Source organism: Crotalus tigris, unplaced genomic scaffold (genome assembly GCF_016545835.1).
Source record: "Crotalus tigris isolate CLP2741 ecotype Arizona unplaced genomic scaffold, ASM1654583v1 scf7180000017672.2133156, whole genome shotgun sequence".
In the NCBI taxonomy this organism is placed as follows: Eukaryota; Metazoa; Chordata; class Lepidosauria; order Squamata; family Viperidae; genus Crotalus; species Crotalus tigris.
In genome coordinates, this window is record NW_024096557.1 from 636,304 (window position 1) to 663,719 (window position 27,416).

General features: G+C 34.3%; 1 protein-coding gene across 16 annotated transcripts in view; it reads right to left on the reverse strand.

The window, feature by feature from the left end:
- The window catches only part of ROBO2 (roundabout guidance receptor 2), a 908,846-nt gene that overhangs the window by 61,416 nt on the left and 820,014 nt on the right, over window positions 1-27,416 (reverse strand). For all 16 annotated transcript variants that reach the window (XM_039337222.1, XM_039337213.1, XM_039337212.1 and 13 more), the window contains 6 exons: window positions 27,329-27,410; window positions 25,958-26,123; window positions 25,051-25,217; window positions 23,191-23,312; window positions 6,228-6,459; window positions 3,014-3,138 (listed from right to left, as the gene is read on the reverse strand). In XM_039337222.1, the coding sequence (XP_039193156.1) occupies window positions 3,014-3,138; window positions 6,228-6,459; window positions 23,191-23,312; window positions 25,051-25,217; window positions 25,958-26,123; window positions 27,329-27,410 (894 nt within the window). The remainder of the gene's footprint in view (window positions 1-3,013; window positions 3,139-6,227; window positions 6,460-23,190; window positions 23,313-25,050; window positions 25,218-25,957; window positions 26,124-27,328; window positions 27,411-27,416) is intronic.

Genomic DNA, 27,416 nt, shown 5'->3' on the forward strand with positions numbered 1-27,416 from the left:
CTGTTCAAGAGAATGCAAAGTTGATCTTCATAGGTTGAAAGCTGGCATATCAATCAGCTGCCACACTGTTAGGGGAATATCGATACTGGCTTGGGAAAAGACCATTCTATGTGGGGAGCATGGAATCTTAGAAAAGTAACTGGGAGTGTCCAAGAGGAGAGACCAATTTGTCTATATGAGAGATGGGAAAGTTGGTTCTCCAGCATGATTGGATGGAGAACCCACGGATGGGTTGTCTTAATCTATCTGCTCCAATTAGACTAAGTCTGAAATTTAGTACCGCCCCCTCTGTGCCAACTGCACCCCAGTTTTAGACTTAGTCTCTTTGCTCTAAGACACGTTTTTTCTTCGCTCCTGGAACAGAAGACTGTGTATTTTCCCTTTTTCTTATTCTGTTAGCCTAGCTCTAACTACTCATTTTTCATTATTTAATTGATTTAATTAATTAATTTTATAATATAAAGAAGATTTCCAGCGATTGGAATCATCCTCACCTGACTGCCCAGCCGGGCTGACAGGCTGGGCATCCATAGACCCTTTTTTTCCTCTCCTCTTCTGAGAGCTTCCTTGAATTGCTGCTAACAGAGCCAAGCTCTAGTCTGACTTTTACAACTGACTGCAGCTCCGGAAGCTCTGAAACTTCACTGAGGCCTGAAGGCCTTATCGGGCCTAGGCCAGTCTCAGCGCCTCCCAGCTGACCATCCAAACACCCTCCGCTGCATTAGGAGCCCAGGCGATTCTCTGGAACGAGGGCTCATCGCAGCTTAGGCCTCAGGCCTCACAGGCCTTCCTTCCAATGGCCATTTTTGGCACGCACAGCTGCGGCCGCCATTTTGAATCCTCCGCTGCGTTAGGAGCCCAGGTGATTCTCTGGAACGAGGGCTCATTGCAGCTTAGGCCTCAGGCCTCACAGTCTCAGCGCCTCCCAGCTGACCATCCAAATACCCTCCGCTGCGTTAGGAGCCCAGGCGATTCTCTGGAACGAGGGCTCATCGCAGCTTAGGCCTCAGGCCTCACAGGTCTTCCTTCCAACGGCCGTTTTTGGCGCGCAGAGCTGCGGCTGCCATTTTGAATCACTTCCCGGTGGCCATTTTGAGACTTACAGAGGCCCAGACTGCCTGCAGGAACATTCCAGAAGGCAGTTTCTGACAATTTGAGGCAGAGGCCTCTAAAATTGAGGAACCTTTCACAGGCAGATCGGATTGGGGAGGGCTCATACTGTCTACTTAGGTTCAACCAAGATTTTTTTTATGCCTAAAGCAAGTCAAATTGTAATTGACAGTCCACACTATCTCAGATCTAGGTCATTTTTTTTTCAGAATAGATTGATGTATATCATATATAATTAAATATACCAATGAGGTTCTCCATATAATTTGGTTTGTCCAGAATCTCAAGCAACATAATCTTATCTGGGCCTCAAATTACATGCAATTTAGTTCTAATCTGAAAATGGCATTAGACTATGTAACCTGTAACACATTGTAAACTGCCAACAGTCTCATTGGTAAAATTTATAAGATGTAATAATTACCGTAATGCATTTCTGGAGAAAAATACCAGACGTGGTGAACATCAATATCATCATAAATAGATACATTTAAAACAAAATTATTCTATGTAACATAAATAATAGGCATCATATTGCAGATTCTTTTATATAATTAAAACAATTCTATAAACCATTCCTATCCTATATCTATTTTAATATGGTTTCTAACACATCTTGTAATATATCTGTAATTAATTTACATTGTGATAGTAGATAGGGTGTATCTAATAGATAGGGTGTCATTTCATGTCTCCTGCCATTCAAGGACTGCACCATACTCAACCTGGCTCCTTTGGAGCACAGACATTTTCTGACATGCTCTAAAATAACAACATAATATAAAATATAAAGGGATTATTCTCAAAATTGGTGGGTTTTTTTGATAGAGGCAAAATTCAGCTTTTTAATAAAAATAATTAGTAACAAAATTATGTTATAATACTGTTCAAATCACACTGATTATATGCATTTATATCTTTCTGCTGGGTGACCTTGGCCAGTCACTTTCTCTCAGCCCTAGGCAGGATGCAATGGCAAACCATTTCCAAAAAAACATGCCCCAAAACCTGCAGTTGCCAGGAGTCAACACTGACTCAAAGGCACCCCTTTCCAAAATACACACAGAGACACATACACAGAGACACACATACACAGAGACGCGCAGACACACACAGACACAGATATGGGGGGATTGTTATCTTTTATTTAATAAAGTTAACTTGTGCTGCCACTAAATGTATTTAATATATTTGAACATGTACTGTTGGGTATGCCAGGAGATAGTAAGTGGACTTAAATCACCTATTTCCTAAAGCTGACACATAGGCAGAAAGCACACTGAAACATAACTAATGGAAGAAAAACTGCTTAACCTAGTTCTTATGTATTGTTATGTCTGCACATGATTACCATTTAGAGCCATTTAGCAAAAGACACCCTCAGGTTTGATAAATTTATCAAAAGGTACAAATCCCTGGTTTAACTCAAGGATCATTGCTTTCTTTGTTAATAAGAATGATCAGATATTTAGAACTCATTATGGTAACTGGAACTTTAAATTTTATTTCCTCATCTATACTATAAATATCACAGTTTTACAATAGGATACCATGAAATAAGGGATTTTCCAAAAGGTGCTGTTTTTCTATTTGCTGTATAGCCTTCATTTATTATTTAACTGTGTAGGTAAAATTTCCAGTACTAAGAAGCAAGAAGAAATGCTTTTTGCTTTGATGCCAAAAAGGAAAAAGAAAGAGGAGAAGGAGGAGGAGGAGGAGGAGGAGGAAGGGGGGAGGAGGAGGAGGAGGAAGAAGAAGGAAAAGGGAGAGATATTGTTGGAAAAGCATATCTGAAATACAGGAATATTAGTATTGCTGATATTAGAACACAGTTTTTATTACTATTTGAAGAAATAATGGATAACATTTTAGGTGTTCTTTTTATCCTGCATTTTATTCTCACCTTATATTCTTGAATGATTCCATTTTGGTGATCTAGAGGAGGGGGATCCCAGGAAATACTGATACTGGTGCTATTGTGGTTTCCAACAGTCAGAACTGTAACAGATTGTGGAGGGGCACTAGGAGCTATAAAAATGGAACAAATAGAAAAAAAGAGACATGGTGATATGTACACAATGGGTGGTTAAAATAGCTAACTTAAAGCTATGGATTTGCAGAGAACTATTGAAAGAATTGTTATTCCAAATTCAGAATGAAGTATGGCTCTCTATATCAGGGCTCCCCAACCCCCAGGCCGGGGCCCACTACTGGGCCAGGGCCTATTCGGAACCAAGCCACATGACAGGTGGGCTGGTACACATGCATATATGCGCCAGCTTGCCACTTGCATGACCCAGTTCCCTTCTTCCCCTCCCCCAGCCGGGCCACCAAGCTGCAAAGATTGGGAACCACTGCTCTATGTAGTTGAAAGGAAACCAGCTGCATAGGCTTGGTAGAACCTAAAGGTTTGCAGACGTACAAAATAGATATTTAGATAAAACTCTAATAGTGAAATAAAAATAAAAGAACCCCAGATGGCATGCCTTATAGTCAAGGACTTTGGGACAAAAGATTAACCTACCTGCTATCCAAACAAAGTAGATAGTTAAGATGCAGACACAGGAATACAAATCATATTAATTAATGTGATTTGCATGCTTGTTTGTATTCATCCATAAGTAATATCTAACAGTTCAGCCTTTTTCTGTACAATTACAGTAGTATAATAACAGTTATCTCATTATAAATTAAAATACTTCCTTAACTGGTGTTGTTGTTATTAAATGGACCTCAATGAAAAACATTATTTTAAAACTTTTTTCTCATTTCTCCCTTGCTACTGACTTGTAGGTATTACCATGGCTACTTCTTGACAGGTCAATTATTCCATTGCTCAACTCCTTTCCCCAGATATGACAACAGCCAAATCACTACCCATCTTTTCTAGATGGAACAAAACAGAATTCCATTTGTTACTATCATAAGGTCAGAGGCCAATTGTTTTAAAATAATTAGGGAGGGTAGGCTTTAGAGGAAGCATTTATTCCAAAATTTGGTTCACTTGGAATTGGAAGAGCATTTTGAGGTGTCTGTTTTGCTGACAAAAATGTACATTCTAGCACTAAAATAATAAGAATTTCATAAATATCTCCAAAATTGCTATTCAACATTTTATATTGAAAGTACTTCCAAAAAACACATGGCTCATAGTATAAAATGAGATGTTTATAAAAACACTGCTCTTTTTTCTGAAAAATGAACCATATTCATTACAATACAAATCTTGGGGTTTTGCCTGAAAATATAAATTGAAGATAATTAAAGAACTATTTTTTTATTTAACAAAGATTGTTCCTTTTTTAAAAACACATAAGCTTATAAATAGGCTACTATGCAAATAGATATACTGCAAGTTTTTTTTTAAAAAAACAACACCTGACATTTAACTGTTGACAGTACAATTTGTTAGTCTTTTGTGGTAATGAAGGAGACACCCAGAAGCAGAGTAGCTAAAGGTTACATTAATATCACAACAGCTACAGAGTGTAACATATACCAAGAGATTCCTAAAAGATTTATTCTACAATGATATGAGATTCCTTGCTTTACTCATCTGGAAAATAGCAGTTACAATAAAAATGGAACAATTCTTCAAATAACACACAATTTATAATAACAATTTTTTTTTGTTTTTATTTTTAATGGAGGAGCTCATATGGTAAATAGAAGAAAATAAATACACATTTAAAACATTATAGTCTTCAATTTGTTTGATCATTGTTAAATTAATTTTTTCTTTGCTTCTTGTATAGGATTAGGTATGTCTGGACACATACAGAGTGTGTATGTGTACAAATAGATCCTAATCTGGAATGTATCCAGATTAGGATCTATTTGTACTCTGACATATAGATGTCATCAGGATTACAAAGACATCTCCTTTAATTTTAAGAATTGGCACTCAAGCTACTTTATCCAGATATTATTGCTTATAAGTAGTTATAGATTTTGTGATGAAAAAAAAATCTGTTCTTTTAAGATGCAAGTAAAGAGTTAAGTGATAACTTTCTTATAAAAAGGCAGCCAACATAGAACAACTTAGAAAAAAATAGAAGAAGCAGTTGACAGTTGGACAAAGCAGAAAAGTAAGAAAAAAAAAAAGAGCAGACAACCAATATTTATAAAACAAAAGAAAAGAAAGACACTGATATTTTTGTGAGAAACTAATAATTATTCTGTAAATAACCATGGAGCAGTATTTATTCTACCCTCTGCTATTTCTTCACACAAGATCATTAGTACAAAACAGTATATTTTATGTAAATTAAACACAGAATATCCCCTTAACCCTTACCCAGTGTTAGGTTACCAAAGAATAGATGAGGAAGGTAAAACTAACCATACACGCCCAAACCTTTATATAGTATTTCTACATTTATCATTTTAACATGTATCACTCTCCAAAATTAACTAGAAACGAACATCTGCCCAGATACATTTATTTTGGTAATAGATATGTACTATATTTTAAAACAATCTTAATCATTATAGTGGTCATTATCATATTTGTAGCACTGAAACTGGTAAGATAATACAAGTATCTAAAATATTTTTAATATTAATCCGGATTCTATTGTTAAATGTTTTTGTAATTCTTATTGTATTATTGTGTGAAAGGAACAAAATAAATGTTAATGTTTATCCACACTTTTCATAATGATTGTTTAGTCATGTATGTTAATCAACTTTTTATACAAATAACTGAAGCTTTTCTTCATAAAGAATTTTATCTACCCCGAATGAAGGCAAATATACATGTGTCAGGATAATGTTGCAAGATCCAATCTGGGTCAGTCACCAGGACCAGAGGTTTATCTACTCTTCTGACTATTCTAGTTAAGCTGCTTGTTTATTTTGTTTTATTTTTCTGGGACACTCAGAAAAATGTGTTCTCTCAACCCAAGTTTCCTTGACTATCATTTAAAAAAAAAGACTGGCAAATAGATACTGAGAGAATGCTGATGTGAAAAACCAAATACAGCTTTGTCTACTGTACACATTGCTAAGAAAATATTGTTTTTGTTTGTGCAAAACTTTATGTATAGTATATTACAGCAGCAGAGAACACTCAATAATTGCAAACATTCAATTATTCTTTTCATAATTTTACTTACCTTCCTCAGTGGTACGTGCAGATTTTGATTCACTGTCCATCCCTTGAAATTCATTGAAATATGGACGAACCTTGATATCGTATGTAACCCCCTTTTTCAAATTGATAAGGATAGCACTCCGTTCTGTGGGAACATTGACTTCCACAGTCTGCCATGCAGAAGGGGAAATCAGGCCTGATGTCTGTCGATATATAACTCTATAACCCTGAATGAACTGTGATTGGCGATCAACCTGAAATAAAATTAACAGAAATGGTCCTACCATAAGTGGAAGAAATAAATTTAACTCAGTTCCTCTGAGCTGTCATTCATACCGTGTTTTTAACTATATAGTGTACTTCTTTCAAGTTGCCTTATTAAGGAAAATGGTTGCTTTCCCATAACTGTAGTTCTCTAAATGATCATAAAAACGATCAACTTTCTTGTGCATGATCAACAGGAAAAATGCAACTATAACCGAGGACATAGGTGTAATGTGCGTCTACTGCTCATTTTCCTTCCTGTGGCTTACCCTCATTTCACTACCCTCAATGCAACAGTCTGAAACTATGCCTGCCAGAATATGCACATTATGAGAAAAGACGCTGAGTCATTGAAAAGGTGAGTCACTGAATTGACAAATGACCAATGGGGTCATTAAGTCCCAGAGTTCCAGGCAAACAATCCATTTTTCTTCATACACATAATACATATAGATGATTAGGAAGTTTATGTTTCAGGAGAAAAAAAACTGTCTTCCAAAAGATATACCATCGTGTGCTTAGGTAATACAATTACTTATAGACTTATATCTATAATGGGACATTGATAACTATGAAATGATGAATAAAGAAACCAGAAACTATTGAGACAAAGGAATACATTTTAATACCATAGTTTTGGAACATAAAACCCATCTCAATGAGAAAAGCTAAAAAATTAGAAAAGAGAAAATTGTCAAAATCAATACTTAAACTCATGAGCATACTCCAAATGTATGATGGGCAATAATGGCACATATTGCAAAATTATATTTCAGATCACAACAAAAAGAGATGCAGTAAATAAGTCATTAGAATCAATAGTGACATTTATGAGTGTCAGTTATTTTTTGCTAGAGTGAAATCTGGAAATAGAATAAATTTTTTGAAAGGAAACTGATTGAAGAAAAAGGTTAAGACAACCTCTCTGTGACCACAAAGAAAGAAAAGATTGTGATTAATACAAACTTGGATGTGGTTGATGTGTACTGATGCTGATCATAATTTGCATTCATTTTCTGGTATGAGTCAAACTGTCTTTTTTCTAAATGGAATACACTCTCCCATATTGAAGTACAATTCCTTGACAATGTTTTGCAGGTCTTTCAAAAGCCCCAAATATATACCTATGAAATCCAACAATTCCAGAGAAAAGGTTACAATTCTATCAGAATTTTGTATATCTATGCGCACGTTTACATTTATTTTTTTTAAAGAGAATAAACTTCCTACAAGAAATTGTGAGCAATCAGTGCCATAATGGGAATAATGAGAGCAAAGGTAATAAAATATTTGATAAGATGGTTGAAATTTATAATTATGCTTTCAAAACTAATATGGCAAATTTTTAAGACCTAATATTTATGGTATCCAGGAGTAAAAAGTGTCAAGATAATCAATCAATGAAATAAAAAGTTTTATTTATATGAATGAGAATCCAACAATGACAAAATTAAATGAAAACATCTATATTTAGGCATCTTGAAGGAAGAATATACCAGGCATTTTTGGCTGTGAAACTGGAAGACCAATATAAAGCTTATCTATGAAAATAATATTTAAAATTTGAATAGAGGATAAAAGGGACACCGGGATTGCTAAATAATGGTGACCAGGATTAAGAGCAATGAGCATGTTGTTGGCCATTCAGAAGTCTCATATTTCCAGCAGAATTAATATCCAGTAGAAGTAAGACATCATCAAACTGAACTAGTATACTTTATTGGGATGAATTATTAATTACCTGTAATTTTTGTGTTTGTGTGTAGACAAAAGTCATAAACCTATACTGTTGAAAATCTGTAGAAGGAGGTTAAGATAAATGATTCCAGATATAACTGTTGCTTCTTCCCCACCCACCATATCTATTGTAAAGAGTCACAGAGTGACCTGCAGTTAGTAGATTAGTGAGGGCTCTCAGTTTTTTAAGTTCAATTTTGATAAAAGATTACAAAAGTATACTAATACTATAATGACACAATTAATATTTAATACTATTTAGAGCCATTATCTACAAAATTAATTAAAAAATGGTGAGGGAGCAAATTGGTTGGATAAGAAAGAGTAGACTGAACTGTGGTCACTTCTGAGCCAGCAATGTTTTGTCCCAAAAGAGAGCCTGGAGGCAAAAGAACTTATTGTACCAATTCTGTTCAATATATTTTTAAATTTACATATTTTTATCCTGCCTTTATTAATAAATAACTGAAGGCGGTGACCATACATATTTTCCCTACATCAATAACTCTGAGAGATGGGTTGGGCAGACAGAGAAGGACTGGCCCAAAGTCACTCAGCTGACATTCATGCCTAAGGAGTGATTAGAACTCAACAGTTTCCTGGCTTTTAGCCTGGTGCCTTAAGCACTAGACCTGGACAAAAACAAAAGCTGGTGTTAAGTGGCATGGCCACAAGTCTATGTCCAAGAATCTATATGGCTCAAGTTGTGCCTCCTGCTCAAAATTTCCTTAGCTAGTTTTAAAATACATTACCCATACTTATTATATTTAGACACTTCAATAAAGAACTGACCTGCCACATGTATTGGATTAAATCCACAAACACTTTCTCTTTTTTATTATGAACAAGTAATGAAAGCAAGTTATAGAAGTGTGTGCACAATGCCAACAATTCAAGGAACTATGAAAGTACTTTTGTAATTATCGATCAGAATTATGTAAGAGTCACATCCAGACTATCTGTGTAGGCAACTTATGGACTTTTAAATTCTATTTTATAAATCACATTTTCACAAATATAGTTTCTTTCTTTCTTGACTGCTTGCTGAGTTTATTACAGCTTTTATTTACTTATTCATTTACTGTTATATTGGTTTCAGCAATATAAGAATAAGCCCAGGGTTAGAACTAAATCATCTTTCCAACATCAGTTACCTGTATTAAAATCTCTTTACATTATTCATTCACTTTTTCAGTGAAAAATCAAGTTTTTATGACCAGAAAAACACATACAAACAAGAAACTAAAACCACATTTATGAGATCTAGGCATAAACACATTTAATCAAAACTGCCCTTGTTAAAAATCTTACAGCATATGTTACAATAACATTAAGTTTGCATTTTATAAACTTCTCTAGATACACTTTAAGTGAATTTATGCATTGAATCAAGGACATAATTCACAATAATAGCTTGTTAATACTGAAAGAATCAAGCTGTGTTTTTCAGAAGAACATTAAGCAGCTGCTTTCAAATGAAAGAGTCTGTAAATCAGGACAAATTGTTTTTATACACATTTGAGTTTCATTAATTAAATGTTTTATGGACATAAGAATCTATGAACCTAGCAGTTATTATAAAACACAATTCCTCTTCACATTATATATTGCAATCTAAGGTGTTACATCAATGACACAATAATAAGAGTTATCTTTTCTGTACATAGTATTTAGGTAATCAATGAAAGTTTGAGATTATAAAACATTCCTGTGATATAATATAGCAATGTAAATTATTAGCTTCAGAGTGTTTATGCTTACTGTATTATTTATAATGCAAAGTACAAATTTGAAGCTGAGAAATATAGTAGTATGATTAAAAGTATATCTGGCTTGCTTCTTAAATAGCTAAGTTTCAGGAAACAATGATCAGTGATTGAGTACCATAGCCTTTTTTACATGAAATGATAAGTCTTCATATACAGAGACAAAACATTTTTGCAACTGTATAAATTACAATGAGTAATTATAGTTATTCTACCAACTAAACAGGTATTTGCTAATATAATTTGCCATAGAAATGTAAAAAGCCTATCACATAATCTAATTTGATATATTTAGTCAAGTAATTTGAGAATCTGAGAAAGAAACAAGTTAAATATAAGCTTTTCTACCAGTGGTATATAAAGAAATAAAAATGAAGTTCAATTGAAAGTAACCTGCCATGATGACCTACAATTTTCTGTACCAACCAAAGAATAATTAGACATGTATTTGCATCAAAACTCAAAGAATTGGAGCAGCAAGTAGTTACAGTTTGGCTGATGAAACAAGACACCTGATAAAAAAGAGAACTGACTGTACAAACTTCCCACAAAGAAAAGAAAACAAACAAAACACCAAAGCCAATTGATTTGAGAAACAAATAGAAGCAATAGATTCTGTCCCTCTGAAAGCAAACAAACAAACAACAAACAATTCAAGCCCTTATAGAAGAAATAAGTTCTTCAGGAGATGTAGGAACACTGCAAAACTGGCAACAGAATGGTAGACTCCCTAAAGTACAGAGTGGTTTGTAATTATGTCCTACAAAATATAAAGACAAATGTGGTTACTGATGACTCACTACTGTGGAAAAGCAAAATAAATATATGACGACAGGACCATCTGCTCATAAACCACACTCTCTTTGAGTTGCCAGGATCCTGGCAACAGAACAACCTTCAGAATGTATCACATCTATTGATATTCCTTCCCATTTATATATGTAGAGACAAGAAGTACTGAAAACAACATCTACAACTGTATTATCATGAATCTTGAGCATTTACAAAGAAAGGTAAAGGACTGGGATAATTTATTTGATCATTCTTATCTAGTAAGAGCACCATAAAAACAAAAGAACATTTCAAGTAAACTACGAATGGTTGTGAAAATAGTGTCAATAGAATAAAATTGTTTTTGAGATCACAATTTGAACTACCTAGCATGAGAAGAATAGACCTCGGAAGAAATGATAAAAAATATTTTAGAGCTTTAAAATGAATTTTGTGGAGATTGGAAACCAAAAATTTAATGATCAGTTAAATAATGGCATGCTGTTTAAAGGAGTAAAATATGGAAACATTGTATTACTAGGCTCATTAAATCACTCAGTTAAAATCAGAAAAAACTTTGGCTCATAAAGCAAAAATAAAGCTAAGTATAGTCAAACATATTTATTATAAAAACATAATAAACTCAGAACAATCGATCTCTAAGTAGAATGCTGTGATAATCAGGAGAAAAAGAACTGCAAATCATCAAAGTTCCTAAAAAATGAGACACAAAAATATAATAGTGAACAAATACAATGAGAGACAAAAATGATAGCAGAAGACATCAAAAAAGTTGATGAAGAAGAGCACATTTAGAAGTAGGAAAAAGGAAAAGGACAGCAAGGAAAAGTACAGTGCATAATATCAGAAAAGCTAAAGTTCAGGCTGACTGAATTTTGCAAAATATGCTAAAATATAATAAAATAGAATTTGTATATCAGCTTCTCCATTAGGACAGAAAAATGATAACAAAATAAAAGTAAAATGACTTCACCATTATTTTGATTCAGTATTCTCCAAAATGAAGAATATATTGGCGAAGTTGGAGAACATATAAGACTCCTTCCTTAAGAGATTAGCCTTCATCTATGAGGGACATGGGTGGTTAAGAAGTGACACAGAGGCTTCCGATTCTGGTTCGTTGCACCAGCAGATGTGCAGGGACAGTCTCCTCTCTGCCATCTGGTTTTCCCTCTCTGAAAGACCCTGAAAAGGATCAAACGTCGCCCTGGAGGGGCGACCATCACTGAGGAGGACCCTCGCCTGAGTGTGGAAGGGCAGCAGTCCTCCCACTCGGGCTGAGGCAGCTCCTCTGGATCGACAAGGAAAAGACTGGCCATCAACATGGCCGATCATTTAGCTGCACCAGCCAAGAGCCAAAAGCACTATTCAGCATAACGAAGCATTGTGGAAGATCTGGGTGAGACCCTTCCTTTCCTCTCTTTTACCCTCACTACCTTCCTGTAAAAGCTTCTGAAATTTTTTCCCCCACTCTTAATACAGTGGTGTTTATACACCTTGGGAATTTAAGCTTGAAAACTAAAGAAAAGAATAACTATTTTTTTTAACCAAATAACTGGATTTTTACTTTTTGGATATTTTGGGGTCCTAAATGTTTTTATTAATAGAGACTCAGCATTTTATCTATCTTAACTCCAAAAAATATCCTCTTGGTTTTTTTTAACTGTATAAAAGCATAATTGCTGTTTTGGAAAAAACTTTATACCCTACTGGGGACATCTTGTGGTGAAACTTGGCACAATAACTGAATTTCTCTGACTGTTAAGCTTGTTGGCTCTCTTGATTTGTCCTTCATATTATCAAAAATGATAAGAATTGGAAACAGCTGGGCGGTGAGAACAACTTCTAGAAACTGTGGAGGCGGAAATTGGCTGGTTCTTTCTAAACATAGCCTCCACTAAAAGTATCTTTAACTACTATAGAAATGGAGGAATTCTACCCACAGCTTAGCTATAAACTTATACTTGAAAAAATTCTTGAAGCCACTGAGCTAATGAATTCTAAAGTAAAAGCCAAAGATGTTATGCCCAAACTACAAAGTGATCTTCAGATTCCAACTAACCAACTTCTAACCCAAAAAACAATAGAAAAGGAACAACCCATCATTAAAGAGGACTTTGTGCAACAACATATACAACCAATTGAGAACCTTGATGACCAAATACTGACTTTAACCAAAGCACCTGCAATTCTTAAAGCAACAGGAACTGAACAACAACTACAATATACTGAGAACTTTGACAATCTCGATAAGCAAACAACAATGACAACATTGGATATGACTTTTTACTTTACTCAGAGTAAACTGGAAGAAGAAGAAGACCAGACTGAACTGAACACAAACACTTTAAACCAAATATGGAGATCTGACTTATTAGGGCAGCAACCTAATAACTACAAAAGGGCCAGTTCCTTTGAGAAATTGATAACTGGATGTTCTCCCCTGATTCAAACAGCTTGTGTGGGAATGAAGGGAGACACATCAGAGGATTCAAAGGCACTGGTGTGGAAGCCTGCCTGGCACAAAAAGAAAGCCAGAGTTAGATTTAAAAGTGGGTTTTGAATTCTCACCTAATGGGTTAAGAAAGTTTTTAGATATACTGGCTGATTTAATATTTAGTATTTAGATTTATAATGGAAATGAAAATTACTTTTAGATTATAGTGTTGAACTGTTATATGGAAATGAGTTTGTGATAATGAAAGATATGTTATTAGTAAATGAGGAACTATTTATCTTAGTGAAATAAGATAAGAATTTAAATTTTGGAATAATATGTATACTTTAGCTGTGATAATCACTCTGTAATGAAATGAGGGTTACCCAAAGTTTAAACATTATAGTTATTAAAGGCTAAATTTGAATATGATAATTGAATTAAGTAAAATTCAAAATCAGGACTTGGATATTTGTCAACTAAAATTGTGTTCATATAATGTATTGATTGACTGAGCTTTATTAAGAAATGTATTAAATTGAATATGATATAATAATTAAGGGAAATAGAGAGGGAACTTCTAATGATCTAATTTTTGATTTACATGAATGACTCTTTTACTGGACTGTGGATTACCCTATCTCCACGATGTTTCCTAATCACATGGCTGTAAAAATTGAAAAATTAATAAAACTTGAATTAAAAAAGAAGAAGTGACACAGACAGACAGACAAATAAATAAAATTGTTGTAGAACTATCACTCAGTTTTCAACCTTAGGATGGTTGATGAGAAACTAGTAGGGCTCCAGTTAAAATGTTTTAGTATTGATTTTGTAGATGACCTGTGGCAAAACTTAGAAGGGTATAATTCAGCCATCCTTGCTTAGCTTGATCTTGGTTGCATTCAATATCACATAAATTCTGATATCCTTCAGGAAGAACTGTGAGAGTTTAGAAGGGGAGGTACTCTCAATGCCAATTTCTATTTGAGCAAGGTGATTCCCTCCTTCTCTTTTTAGAAAATAATTGTGAACTTTTGCCTCTGGAAGGTACAAATTAATCAGAAGTTCATTTTATTCAGAGAGCATGTGATTTTTTTTTAAAATATAATTTAAATGTTTATTGACATGTCATTATTTTATTGTGAAATATCTAGAATCACAAAGGCAGTATAGAAACTAATGTATAATTAATTATATCCTGATTTGTTTCCTGATTTTTAGTCTTTTCTACTTTACTGCTGTCTAGACAGCAAAAATATAGTAAAGCACCCCCTTACTATGTGCATCACAGTATTCTACCACAATAGAAGGAGCTAATTGTATACAAGTCGTTGTTCCCCCAAAGCCTGAGTCTTGTAATTAAACTCTGCTTGCATTTCCTCTTCAAGTCACATCGTAGTCTAAGAATCTGTTTACAGGACCAGAAATAAAAAAAGATTATGAGAAACAATCTAATTTTCAAAACAAATCCTCTCCAGCTTTGTCATTTCTCCTTGCCCGAGTTCTACTTCACAAATATTGTTTGGTTTGATACTCAAGAGATAACAAACAAGGTGACTCCTTCCGTTACTCCTCCCCCCAGGAACTATACTCTTTTGGGACAACTCAGTCTGACAAATTTAAAGGGAAGTAAAAGAAGTTTCAAAAAGTGAATTTGGAATGATATAATGTAGTGCCAGAGAGGAAAAAAAAGTAATTCATTTGCCATTCTTCATAAAGTTAGCAAAACAATTTTGTCAGCAATATTTTATATTGCTCTTTATAAAACTATTGCTGGGCATCCAGATTTTAGGATATACCAAGTTAGCTACTGTAATGGATACGTGCACATGAGATGGGATTAACATGAGATGTAAATTTAATAAAAGAATGAATAAAATACTATTTCCTTTAATGTCCTTTTTCACTGGTGCCTTGTTATAGGCAAATATTTTAATTTATTTATTATTAATCAAATTTAAATAGCTGTTCATCTTACTAGAAATGATGGAAGTTGTAGGTTTGCAATGTGATATAATGAGACATGTTTTATTATTTGATGTCCTCCAATACTGACTCTTATGGCAAATGCCCGCAATCTTATATTTTGGAAGAAAAGTGGAATTTCAGATTAGCTCTCTTTGGAATATTTTTGGAAAGATCTATAGCAGAATAGGATACTGAATCTGTTAATTATAAAAGTATGTTTCAGTTGTGTTTTGATTTCAGGAGAAAAGCAACACAATACAAAACTTATTTAAAATATAATCTGTGTGTTTGTGTGTTGTATGTGTGTGTGTGTATATATGCATATTATGACAATATTTGAACCAAGGTATCTCAAATGGGCTAATTAAGAAAAGGTGCCCAAAATCTGGGAACTGTATCTCCTAAAGGAATTAAATTTCAGAAAGTTGTGCTGCTTCAGTACTAGTTGCTGTTGTTGAGCTGCTAGGCTGTGATCACATGATCTTAATTTTCAACATTTTGTGACAGTTTCTTAGTCAGTTTTGCAATCCCTCATTTCCTTCCCCACCCTGTAGAAAGGAACTGATTCACCTTATGACTCTTAAAAAAGCAACAACTTAAGCTGTGGATATTTTTATTGCTTTATGTGTCCCTTCTATGGCACACAAACATACACATGTTTCTATATCCCATCTGTGTTCTGGAACCCCAGGCCCATTCATAGTGCTCCATCCTTCTATATTTCTTAAGAACAACCTTGTTTTTCAACTGCTTGCTACCAAGTTTAAGTGTAGATGAGCCCTTCCTTCAGCTACCAGAGATCAGGTAGACTGGGACCCATCCTACCCCTCAGGGGAGAGCATATTATGTCCACAGTATAGAAATAGCACTTAGGCTTATATACCACTTCATAGTGCTTTACAGCCCTCTCTAAGCGATTTACAGAGTCAGCATACTGCCCCAAACTATCTGGGTTCTCATTTTACCGACCTCGGAAGGATGGAAACCTTGACCTGGTGAGACTCAAACTGCTGAAAGCAGTCAGCAGAATTAGCCTGCAAGACTGCATTCTAATCACTGCACCATTTGATATAGGTGAGATTTGGTTGGAACCAGTGGTGGGATTCAGCCGGTTCACACCAGTTCAGCAGAACTGGTAGCTAATTTTTTGTTGCCCAGGCCCAGAACGGACTTCAGGAAGCAGCATCCACACAGAAAACTGGTTGTTCACGTATCTGAATCCCACCACTGGTTGGAATTGATAATATACTTAGAAAGAGAGAGTTTTGCACTTAATAAAATCAAAGGGTAAATTTGAAGTAGTTTATGGACTGATGGAGACAAATATGCTTTACAAGGAAAGAGAGAAAAGTATGGAAAGGTATACTGCAGTGATGATGAACATTTTAGAGATCAAGTACCCAAACTGCAACCCAAAACCCACTTATGCATCGTCGGGTGCTGGGTGGGTGTGGCCCACTGGGTGAGTGTTGCCCATTTGGTGGGCGTGGCTGCGGTGGTAACGGCAGACTGGGTGCGACTAGAAAGTTCAATCAATCAATTCCAACTTTGTGAGATGTTTTTTTTTTTCCTGCGAGAAATGAAATTGAATCTTTTTTTTTTTTTTGCACACAGCGGCGGAGGTCTAAAGTGAAAAGGTTTTATAAAACCCAGCTGAAGGCCTAGGACTGGGGCAATGGTGCGCGTGCCCACAGAAAGGGCTCTGAGTGCTGCCTCTGGCACCCGTGCCATAGGTTCGCCACCACTGGTATAGTGAATGGTACTGGTATTTAATATTTACATGATAGACAGAAAGACAGCCTTGGTGATTTTCTGAATAGAAAGAAAAGAATATGTGAGGAATTGTCTATATGTCTTTATGTGGTAGTTTCTCTCTCTCTCTCTCTCTCTCAGTGTGTATGTGTGTGTGTGTGTGTGTTAGAGAGAGAGAGAGAGAGAGAGAGAGAGAGAGAGAAATAAAAGTGAGGAAGGATGTGCTGATTATTATAAACTACAGGTAGAAATTTCACTATTGCCTTTGATAAATCTAAAACTAATAAATTTGAAAGTAAAGCAGTGATCTTTTTCTGCGAGGATTAAAAATTCCAATAACTTAAATTATGAGTTATAGTGAAAAGTTTGCATGAGATTCAACCTCTTCATTTTTACATATACAATTTCTATATGGGAAATATCCTCAACTTGTTGCCTTGATAGGTAACATATTGATTTAAGCCAGAGAAAAAAGCCATCAAATGGAACATGATTGCTCTTAAAGAAAAACAAAAAATACTTAGGGAGAGTCCATGATAAGGGGATTATTCTACTATAATACAGCTCTGCTTTTATTGAAGCTGTTATTGATGGAGCACCATATATCAGATTTTGATCTATTTGTCCTCTCACAGTAAATTCAAGTAGATCATGTAAAGAAATGCATCCCAAAACTAATCACATTAAACACTGAAGGCTGAGTGAGGGATATACATAGTATTCTATTTTTTTAGAAATTTTGACTATATGCAATGAAAGATTGAATCTTCTTATAATACTTAACTGAGTTCCATAAATCAATGTTCTCAGAATGTGAGCCTTGCATAGCTTAAAGGCAGTAGAACAAAATTATTCTTAAGCCAGCTTGCAAATTTTATAATTGTGGTTGCCATTTCTGTCCTCAATGAATTAAATATTCTATTAAATTTATTTTGTAAATCAAATTGATGTAGTAATATATAATGTCCAATATATGCCAGTCAGACACCTGTAAAATATGCATTCTTTTTTTCATTTCAGGTATTGCTTATGGCAAACTGAATACAGAAGGATGAAGCACACAAGACAGCCCAAAAGCCTCACTAATGTTGCCCAGCATGAAAATATAACTGTCATTACATTTTATTGGATAGTGGTTGTAGTGGAAAATTGATCTCAAAGTTATAAATGCTTTTCCAAGGATTTGTTACTCTAAGTTATAAAGAAAGCATAAATTATGGCTTGCAACCCAAGTATTGTATTTCTTTCAGTTAAATATAATATACTTGAAATATATCTAAAAACATTCTGCTTACCAGGTTATTGAAACTAACATTTGCAGCAAATGATAAAATGTGCTGCAGAAAGAACACTAGAAAGCAGTTTAGCAGTTATCTTATATCTGCTAAGTTATAGGTGTCATCATTATCAATTAATTTTATAAATTTATATGATCACTCATCTTAAGTAGTACAATTCTGAGTGAACAAAATAATATAAATACAAAAGCACAATAAACAAATGGAACCCATTAAAAACTATGCTAGGCTCCTTATTAATCTGTCTAACAACACAAGAAAAGATGCCATGCCAGGATTTAACTAACATCCTGGCCTTAATGCCTGGGGAAAGGCCAGCAGGGTCAAGACCATTCAATTGCCATATGAATCTTGGCTGGAAAGTTGTAATATAAGACAGATACTATAATAGAAAAGGAAAGCCAAAATCCAGGCAACGTCTGAGAAAAAACATATTCTGGATGGTAGTATAAATTATGTTACAATTACAAAACAGTGAACAAAGAAAAAAGGATCTATGCAATATTCATTTATATTACATTAAAAAAACAGACGTTCAAAATCCCAAAGAAAACAACAGCATTAAATCCAGTTACAGAAAACAATAAAATGATGCCCAGCGTTAAAATATACTGCAATTCACCCAAATTGGGACTCTACACATCCTGATGTAAAAGTCTGAAGAAAAAGCCAGATCTTGACTACCTTCTAAAGACCTGCAAGGTTAGAGCCAAACAATCGAGAGAAGACTGTTTCAAAACACAGGATGAACAGTACTGCAGGCCACTTTAGCTGACTGTGTTCAGCAGGTCAGCGGTTCAAATCTCACCGGCTCAAGGTTGACTCAGCCTTCCATCCTTCCGGGGTAGGTAAAATGAGAACCCAGATTGTTGGGGGCAATGTAAATATATATATACATTGCTTACTGGTGTACACCGCTTAGAGAGTGCTTGCACTTAAAGCGGTATATAAGTCTCATAAATAAATAAAGTCTCATAAATAAAATCTGGAATGTGTCCTTCCTGTTAAAGCACATAGGATGGACAAATATCCCACGGTGCAGATGATCCTGCAGCATAGGGCCTTATTAGTTATAACAAGCAGATGACTGCAAGGAATATAAATCCTTCCATCCTCCAACACTCAGCCAGAACTGAAGAAGCTTCTTGGATGAGAAGCAAAATGTCTTCAATGAAAAACATAGGCCAGTTGCCTTTTGACCATATACTAATTGAAGTTTTTGATTGGTCTTCAAAGGCAACCTCCTGTAGAACGCAATGGAATAATCTAATTCAGAGATGACTAAGGCATGAAAAATTGCAAGCAGATTTCCACGAATGGGTTCAATTGAATTTCAAAATGAAATTGTGCAAACACACCCTGCAACAGCTTCCACCTGCTGTTTCAGAAGGAGCTACAAGTCCCAAAAGATCCCTAAATTGTATAAAGGTAAATGTAAAGGATTTCCCTATCCAGTTGTGTCCAATTTTAGGGACAGTGGTCATTCAATTTCTTAGCCGAGGGAGTTAGCATTGACCAAAGACACTTATGTGGTCATGTGGCCAATACACCAGGGTGCACAGAATCCTGTTACCTTCCCACAAAGTGGTACCTATGTATCTGCTTGCATTTGCATGCTTTCGAACTACTAGGTGGGCAGGAGTTGAAGCAAGTAATGAGAGCTCAGCCCATTGTATAGCACTTGAGTCTGGAATCTGGATTGTCAGCTTTCCAGCTGACAAGCTCAATGTCTTTAACCACTGAACCATCATGCCCTTCATATGTTGTTTACTGAATCCAAATATAATAGCACAATCCCATTCATAAAGGATGATATCTCTCCAGTGGAATGCAAAACCCACAGTTACTTGATTTTGATAGACTGAGCCAGAGCCTATTCTGCCTCCAAACATTGGAACAGAACTTCACTTGTTCATTCAAAAACAACCTCATGAGATACGTACAACCTGATGTCAACAGATGACCTTTCCCTGTGGCTTCATGTATATATTAAAGAGAAGAGGAGACAGCCCTGAAGCACTTGAAAAACAGAGGTCTAGGATTAGACTGCTCTCCCCCACCAACACTGACTGGAAATAGCCCTGAAGAAACAGTGCTCTCAATTGCCAAGCCTGTAATAAGGTTCAGAAAGATATCATGTTTGATAGAATTCAAGACTGTCAACAAATCAGTGATGCAGTATCTCATCCAAGATCCACTACAAGACATCTACAGGCAGAACCAAAACTGTCTTATTTATTCATCTTAGCCTAAAACCTAATTGGAAGGAGTCAAGATGATCCAATTTATAGGAGGTCCAGGAGATAGAGAAAAAAAAAGAAAAGAGCATAATTTATATATATAAATTAGTATAAGTATATTTTTAGTAAAGAATTCTTATTTTAACCCTCCCGGTGATCGTATTTTATTCTTTTATTCATAATTATGCCTGGGAATCACATTTTTACCAATATTCTTGAATATATATATATATATATATATATATATATATATATATATATATATATATATATATATATATAATTTGTTTCCTGTATCGAAGATCATATTAGAAAATAAACTGTGTATAGCTAAGATCTAAAGACTGAATATGAATGCATGAAATAGTAAAACTTCTGTGCAAAGATTTTTTTAAAAAAAATAGGATCTTAAATAAATTTTTTTCAGTTTCCCACAATTATGAAATGATTCCTGGGTATCATTAGATAATTTCATAAATACGATGGCTGAAATCTGAAGTACTGATGTTTCTTCTCTTGAATAATATTTTTAACAGGATTAAATATTTTTGGTATTAAGGGATTCTCCATAATAAAATCAGAAAAAATACAATGTGAGACATTTTATCTCTCTATGCAGTTATATGTATAATATTGGGTATAATTAATTTTTTATTCCTCACATAAATCTGAATAACCTCAGTAAATAGCGAGGTATTATCAGACGTGTGGAAAGAAGCAACTGGAATACAGTGATCAGATTCCGTATTTATCTTATAATCTTCCAAAAGAGCCAACATTTTGTGAATCCATGCTTCAATAAATTGAACTCATTGGCCTTTCTGAGACTCCTCTGGAATTTCAATGAGAAGGCAAGAGTAAGATTTCAAAGTTACTATCTTATCCTGAAGCATCTTAACTATCTTTAGTTATGGATATATCCATGGATTTCCTTCACTTTCCATTTGGTATATTCTGGTTTTAGCCTAGCCATTCTGTTGCATACAATATTAATGGTGTTTTAAATAGCTTTCAGATCTTCTCTAAATTTGAGAAGAGCCAAACTGACAATAGCCATCTAATTGCACTATGAGAACTGGAAGTTCCTGTTATTAGGGTAGCTCAACATGAAATAAGACTCTATTTTAGACTGAAAGACTTGAAAAATGTTGAGCTACCTAATTTTAAGAGTAAAATTACTGAGTGGGTTTTTCAAAGTTATATATATATTGTTCTGATTATGAGAAAAGGCATATATATATATATATATATATATATATATATATATATATATATATATATATGTATATACACCTCATAATCAGAACAAAATTGTTCAATCAAATGATCTTTTAATGTGTTACTGTTCTAGCTAATCATCATTTTTACTATGATGCTACTGTTTTAATATAATCTACTTTTACTATACTTCACACATGTTTATAAATATGGATTACAACTCAATTTACTGTTGACATAATGCAAGAAAAAGCAAAAGAAGAAAATGCATCTCAGTAGTAATTACACCTATATGGGATAGACAGTTTGTTCCACAGGATCAGAAAAGGACACTCCTTTCTTATGCCTGTCCATTTACACAATTGTAATAACAAGTAAAGACAATTGCTAGATTATTTTCCCCTGCTGATTCTTACACGTATTTACTCAAAATAAGCACCACGCAGGGAGACATTATGAGTATGCTCCATTGATAAAGACAGCACATATGCACAGACACACATCTAAATTTTACATGAAAAGAAGCTTAGACATAAATCAAAAGTTGCCATGGGACCCCAGTAAATTACAGGTAGTCCTTGACTTATGACCACAATGGAGCCCAAAATTTCTGTTGTTAAGACATTTATCTTTTTTGCCACCATTGTTAAATGAATCACTGGAGCTGATAACCCAGTTGTTAAGTGAATCTAGCTTCCCCACTGACTTTGCTTGTCAGAAGGTCACAAAAACTGATCACATGACCTTGGGACATAGCAATGGTCATAAATATGAACCAGTTGCCAAGCATCTGTATTCTGATCACATGATTATGAGGATGCTGCAAAGACTGTAACTATAAAAAACGGTCATGTCACTTTTCTCAGTGCCGTTGTAACTTTGAATGGTCACTAAATGAACTGTTGTAAATTGAGGACTACCTGTGTTCACAAAGAAATAAAGTCCTCATCAGAAAATTATTCCCAACATGTAATCTGCTTTTAAATTTCTAATAAAACAGGAATGAAAACAATGAAAGGTCATATAAAATTGTTAGCATGTATCAAATAATGAAGAATTATTAAGCAATTCAGCTCTTGGGCTATAAATTAAACAATCTACTTTTTTAGAGTAAAATACTGGTAAGTTATGTCAAGTATTCTTTTTTTCTAAACCGATGAATAGGAAATATGCAGCAGCACAATATATATATTTTCAGATGACTTCCAAGGACATAAAGTAAAAGAGATTAGAAAGTAGGAGTGGTAAGTGTTTGTTTGCCAGCAGTCAGAATGCCAAAAGTATTTTCTGCCATCTACCAAACCAACTTTCTAAAAATAAAATGAATTCTCAGAGAATGCTGTTTAAAATCTTAAAATAGACTTCTGGTCAAGAGAAAACCCTTAGTTTACTTGTATATAAAGTACCAGAGACCATTAAAATATCACAGTACCATTCCAATTACTGATTAGAGTAAGGAAAACATTAAGAATGTTCAGAGATTTTACTATATATTTTTCAAATATCTTACCGTCCAGGTCACTTGAATTGTGGCAGGGGTAAGCACAACAGGATTATGTAGTCGCACAATTACATCGCCAAGCTCTTTTTGGACTTGTCTGTGATCCACACCTTGTGCTGGTGGACTGATATCTGCCAGGTCAAACATATAAATGTGCCTCAAAAACTTATTATCTTACTAAGGAAAGTCAATTAAAAATCAATTTATTATTATGATTAAAAGCATAATAAACTTCACTTAAATGTTCTTACTGAAATTAGTTTATTGTCAAATAATGGAGCAGTGGGATTGGATTCTGGTCCAGATAGAACACTTCTGATTTATATATTTTTATAAGATATAAATTTATTTTAATAAATACTGGTCATTTATTTTTCAAATAGTACTGAAATGTCCATTGAGGACATGACTCATTTCCTATTGCCTGCAGGCAGTAAGCCAGATACTATTGTGAACATTTTGAAAGCCACCAAGAGGCTTACAAGGGTCATGAGATGTACACCAGTCCAACCTAAGTTCTAAAACAGGTAATCCTAAAGTGTTATCAATGCAATCTCAGTCCCATACCAAGACTTGAATCCTTACTGAATAGTGTCTGGATATCCTGCTTCTGCTAAGATGTTGTAAGACATTTCTAACCTCTAAATACAGTGGTACCTTGGTATTCATTTTTAATTGATTCCAGGAGGTGCAAAGAGTACCAAAAACGATGAGTACCAAACAAAATTTTCCCATAAGGAATAATGTAGTGAGCCACAGGGCAGCCGACGCTGACATGTTTAAGCTTATGCATGAATACCAAACAAGCTATGAGTACTGGGATAAAAGTTTTGAGTCAAAATGCGTAGAGTATCAAATTTGATGAGTTTAAAGCAGTTGAGTACCAAGGTATAACTGTATAACAATATAAAGATCTCAAATAATTATTTGCAAACGTGGGTCTCCAGGTATTCATTAACTTCTATAATTGATTAATTACTCTTTAATTATGGAAACTGAACTCCTACACATATGTGATGTAACCATTGTACAAAGTCCTTGTGTTCCTGTAACCATACTCTGTACAAACATAGTGTAAATATTTTACCCAAAGATTATTGGTAGTAGTGCTATCCAGGTAGTATCTATAGAGTTTCAGAAATTACAATAAAATATATTTCAAATTAGATAGGCCAATATGAATACATATATAAAGCAAGAAAATAACATTTAAAAATTAATAGAATTTTTTTAACTTGTCAGGCAGATTTAAATTCCTAAGAACTGCAAATATGGAATATTTCTTTCAGGAGGATATTGATAAATATGTTGTCTATCAGTATAACTGTTTTTCCATATGATATTGTGCTTAGATTACTGTGTCGCCAAGTCATATGGATCATCATATGGAGCCACAGTCAATTGTGTTTTGGCTTATATTTCACTTCTTTAAAAATAATATATTTAGTAGATTAGTTTCAAAAGGCTGCATCACACTGACAATGCTATGAGCAAAGAGCAATGCTTTAAAGTTGCTTTATGAAGCAACACAGTTCTCCATTTCTATGAAGAGTAAAGTGAAACTGTTGTATTACTTAGCTGCATGATATTCTGCCTGCTTCTTTTGATAACAGAAGAGATTTCTGGGCAAATAGCCTCCCATTTTTCACCTGCATATTCCTTCCTTTTCAAATTTTATTTTTTGGTCATTCAGTGATCCTAAATGTATATGTACTCATTACTATGTACAAATATTAAATATACACTCATATATATACCAGACTATATATACAGGGGTATACATTCAGATATTATATTTCTGCATTTGCATATGCATTGCATATTATGATTAACTTCAAATAGGCTGCTTGAGGAATAAATTCAGGTTACCTTGGGTTCGGACAGGATCTGACATAGTGCTGGGATCACTCAACCCTTGTGAATTGATAGCTCTCACCATAAACAGGTAGATGGTATTTGGACGGAGTCCTCTCACAGTGTAAGGAATTGTTCTAACATGATTAGCCACTGTTTGCCAGCTATTGCTCACCAACTGGCTGAAATGAAAATGAATTGGAATACTATAGCTACAATCACATATCTTTAAAAATAGTCAAGGATATGTTTCTATCTGCTGTTAAAGACAAATAAAGACATCATAAAATACGCTGTCAAGAACAACAGAAAGTATGATATATTCTAAATCAATTAAAAGCACAAAACTCCTAACATATGATTCATTATGTGGCATCATATTATTGTTAACTCTTAGTGACCATATAGATAAATTTCTTCATAATGATCTCTCCCTAACCTGGTCCTTCAACCATAGGAATGTCCATCCTACTAGATCTTATCAGGTAACACAATAATGTTAGGTAAGCAGGAGATAGCTCTCTATATATTCAGTCCACATCATCAATGAATAAATTTAAAAGAATAAAAAAAGATAAGTGATTATTGAGGTATCAGTCCTGTATTTAGCTGCAACAATAGATTTGGTTGATACTGGCAAAGAATACTGAAAAATGTTTACAGTAAGCCTCCTATTTCTCCTTCATCTATTATCAACATGTTGATAAAATACATTTTAAAGATTTTTGTAAGTTTTATTCTTATAAACTTATATGAAAGTTTAAATCAAATGTTCGAAACATTTTAAAACTATGTAAAACAAAATAAAATTTAATTACATTAAAAGCACCCATGTTTTTAAATTTCTGACATTAGCTAAAATTTTATAATGTATTTTGTTCGAAAGTGCAAAGGGTCATAACAGTAATACTTTTTAACCTACCTAAAAGCCTCAATGATATATGCACTTGTTGGTAAGTTCCCAGGTGTGCCTGGCTGCCAAGACAACGTGACACTGTTCTTAGTGACATCAGTGACCTGAGGTTTGGATGGTGGTCCAGGAAGATCATTTAAATCATAATTTTTGCTAACTGCTGCTCCCCCAAATTCTACAGAATGCAAATGGTTATATTTTACATCTTTATAGTTGTTTACTAAAGAATGATTTAAATATACATTCAAATAATTATGTTATAAAAATGCTTTAAATAGATACACAACATATTAAAAATACTTTTGAGGTATAACATATCTTATCATTTCATTATCATTCAACTACATTAACAGGTGAAGCAAGAGAGAAAGAAAAAGATATTCCAACTACTTCCATTTATAATAACATTTTTCTCCTATAATGAGAGATTCAGCTAAATGAGGGGTAGAAAACATGTTTTAAACAATATTTTTTTTCTTCTACGCTTGTTGTGGGATATCAGGATTAAAACAGCACTTAGATGGGTGGGACTAACTTTTTCGATCCATCATTTTCCCGTTCTTTGGGTAGATCTTAAAGGGGAACTGTTCATAATAGGAAAATGGAATTAATTAGAGCAGACATGTCAAACTCGTGACATCACATGACGTCATGCGATGTATTGGAACTTTTTCCCCATTGCCGGGAATGGGATGGATGCGGTTTTCTTGTGATGCATCTGGCCCGTGGGCCGGCAGTTTCATACCCCTGAATTAAAGGATAGACTTTATATGTTCTACTGAACATAAAGCATTTTGCTTTTAAATCATCTCCCTTCATACTTTTCCAAAGTGAAAAAATATGGATGCATCAGCTTATGCTGCAAAATGATTTTACATGTGTGATGATTTGAAATAAATTCAATGACTTACGCATTTGCATTAGATATTGTAATATTAGTATATAATTGCATCTTTGGGAGTGATGACATAATCCCACATATATTGCTATGTTGATGTCACTTTGGTCTCTTATGGACACCATTGTCTCTGGACTTAATATTTCCTTCCACGTACAGAGTTTTTAGGAGGGACAAATATGAAGTTTCTCAATATACTGAAGGGCCACAATGGTTATTATAGACAGTGCTTTAAGCTTGCTGACCTGTCTATGGAGTTCTGAATTAACTTTTGCCAATACAATGGCTTCTACCACTGGGTCTTGAAGCTAGAAAGCTAGAGGGGGAGTAGAAAAGTTTTATATGTGTAGAAGGCTTGCACAATATTAAATTTTGCACTTAACAAAAATTTTAATAAGAATCAATGATAATGTTTTGAATGTCCTATTTTTTTCCTATTATATTTTTGTTTTGTTTTTCTGTGTTACGTAGGTATAACTTACCTGTAACATCCAACACAGCACTCCAAGATGTTTCCCCACTTGAACTTGTGGCAACACAAGTATATGTGCCCATGTCAGATATCTAAAG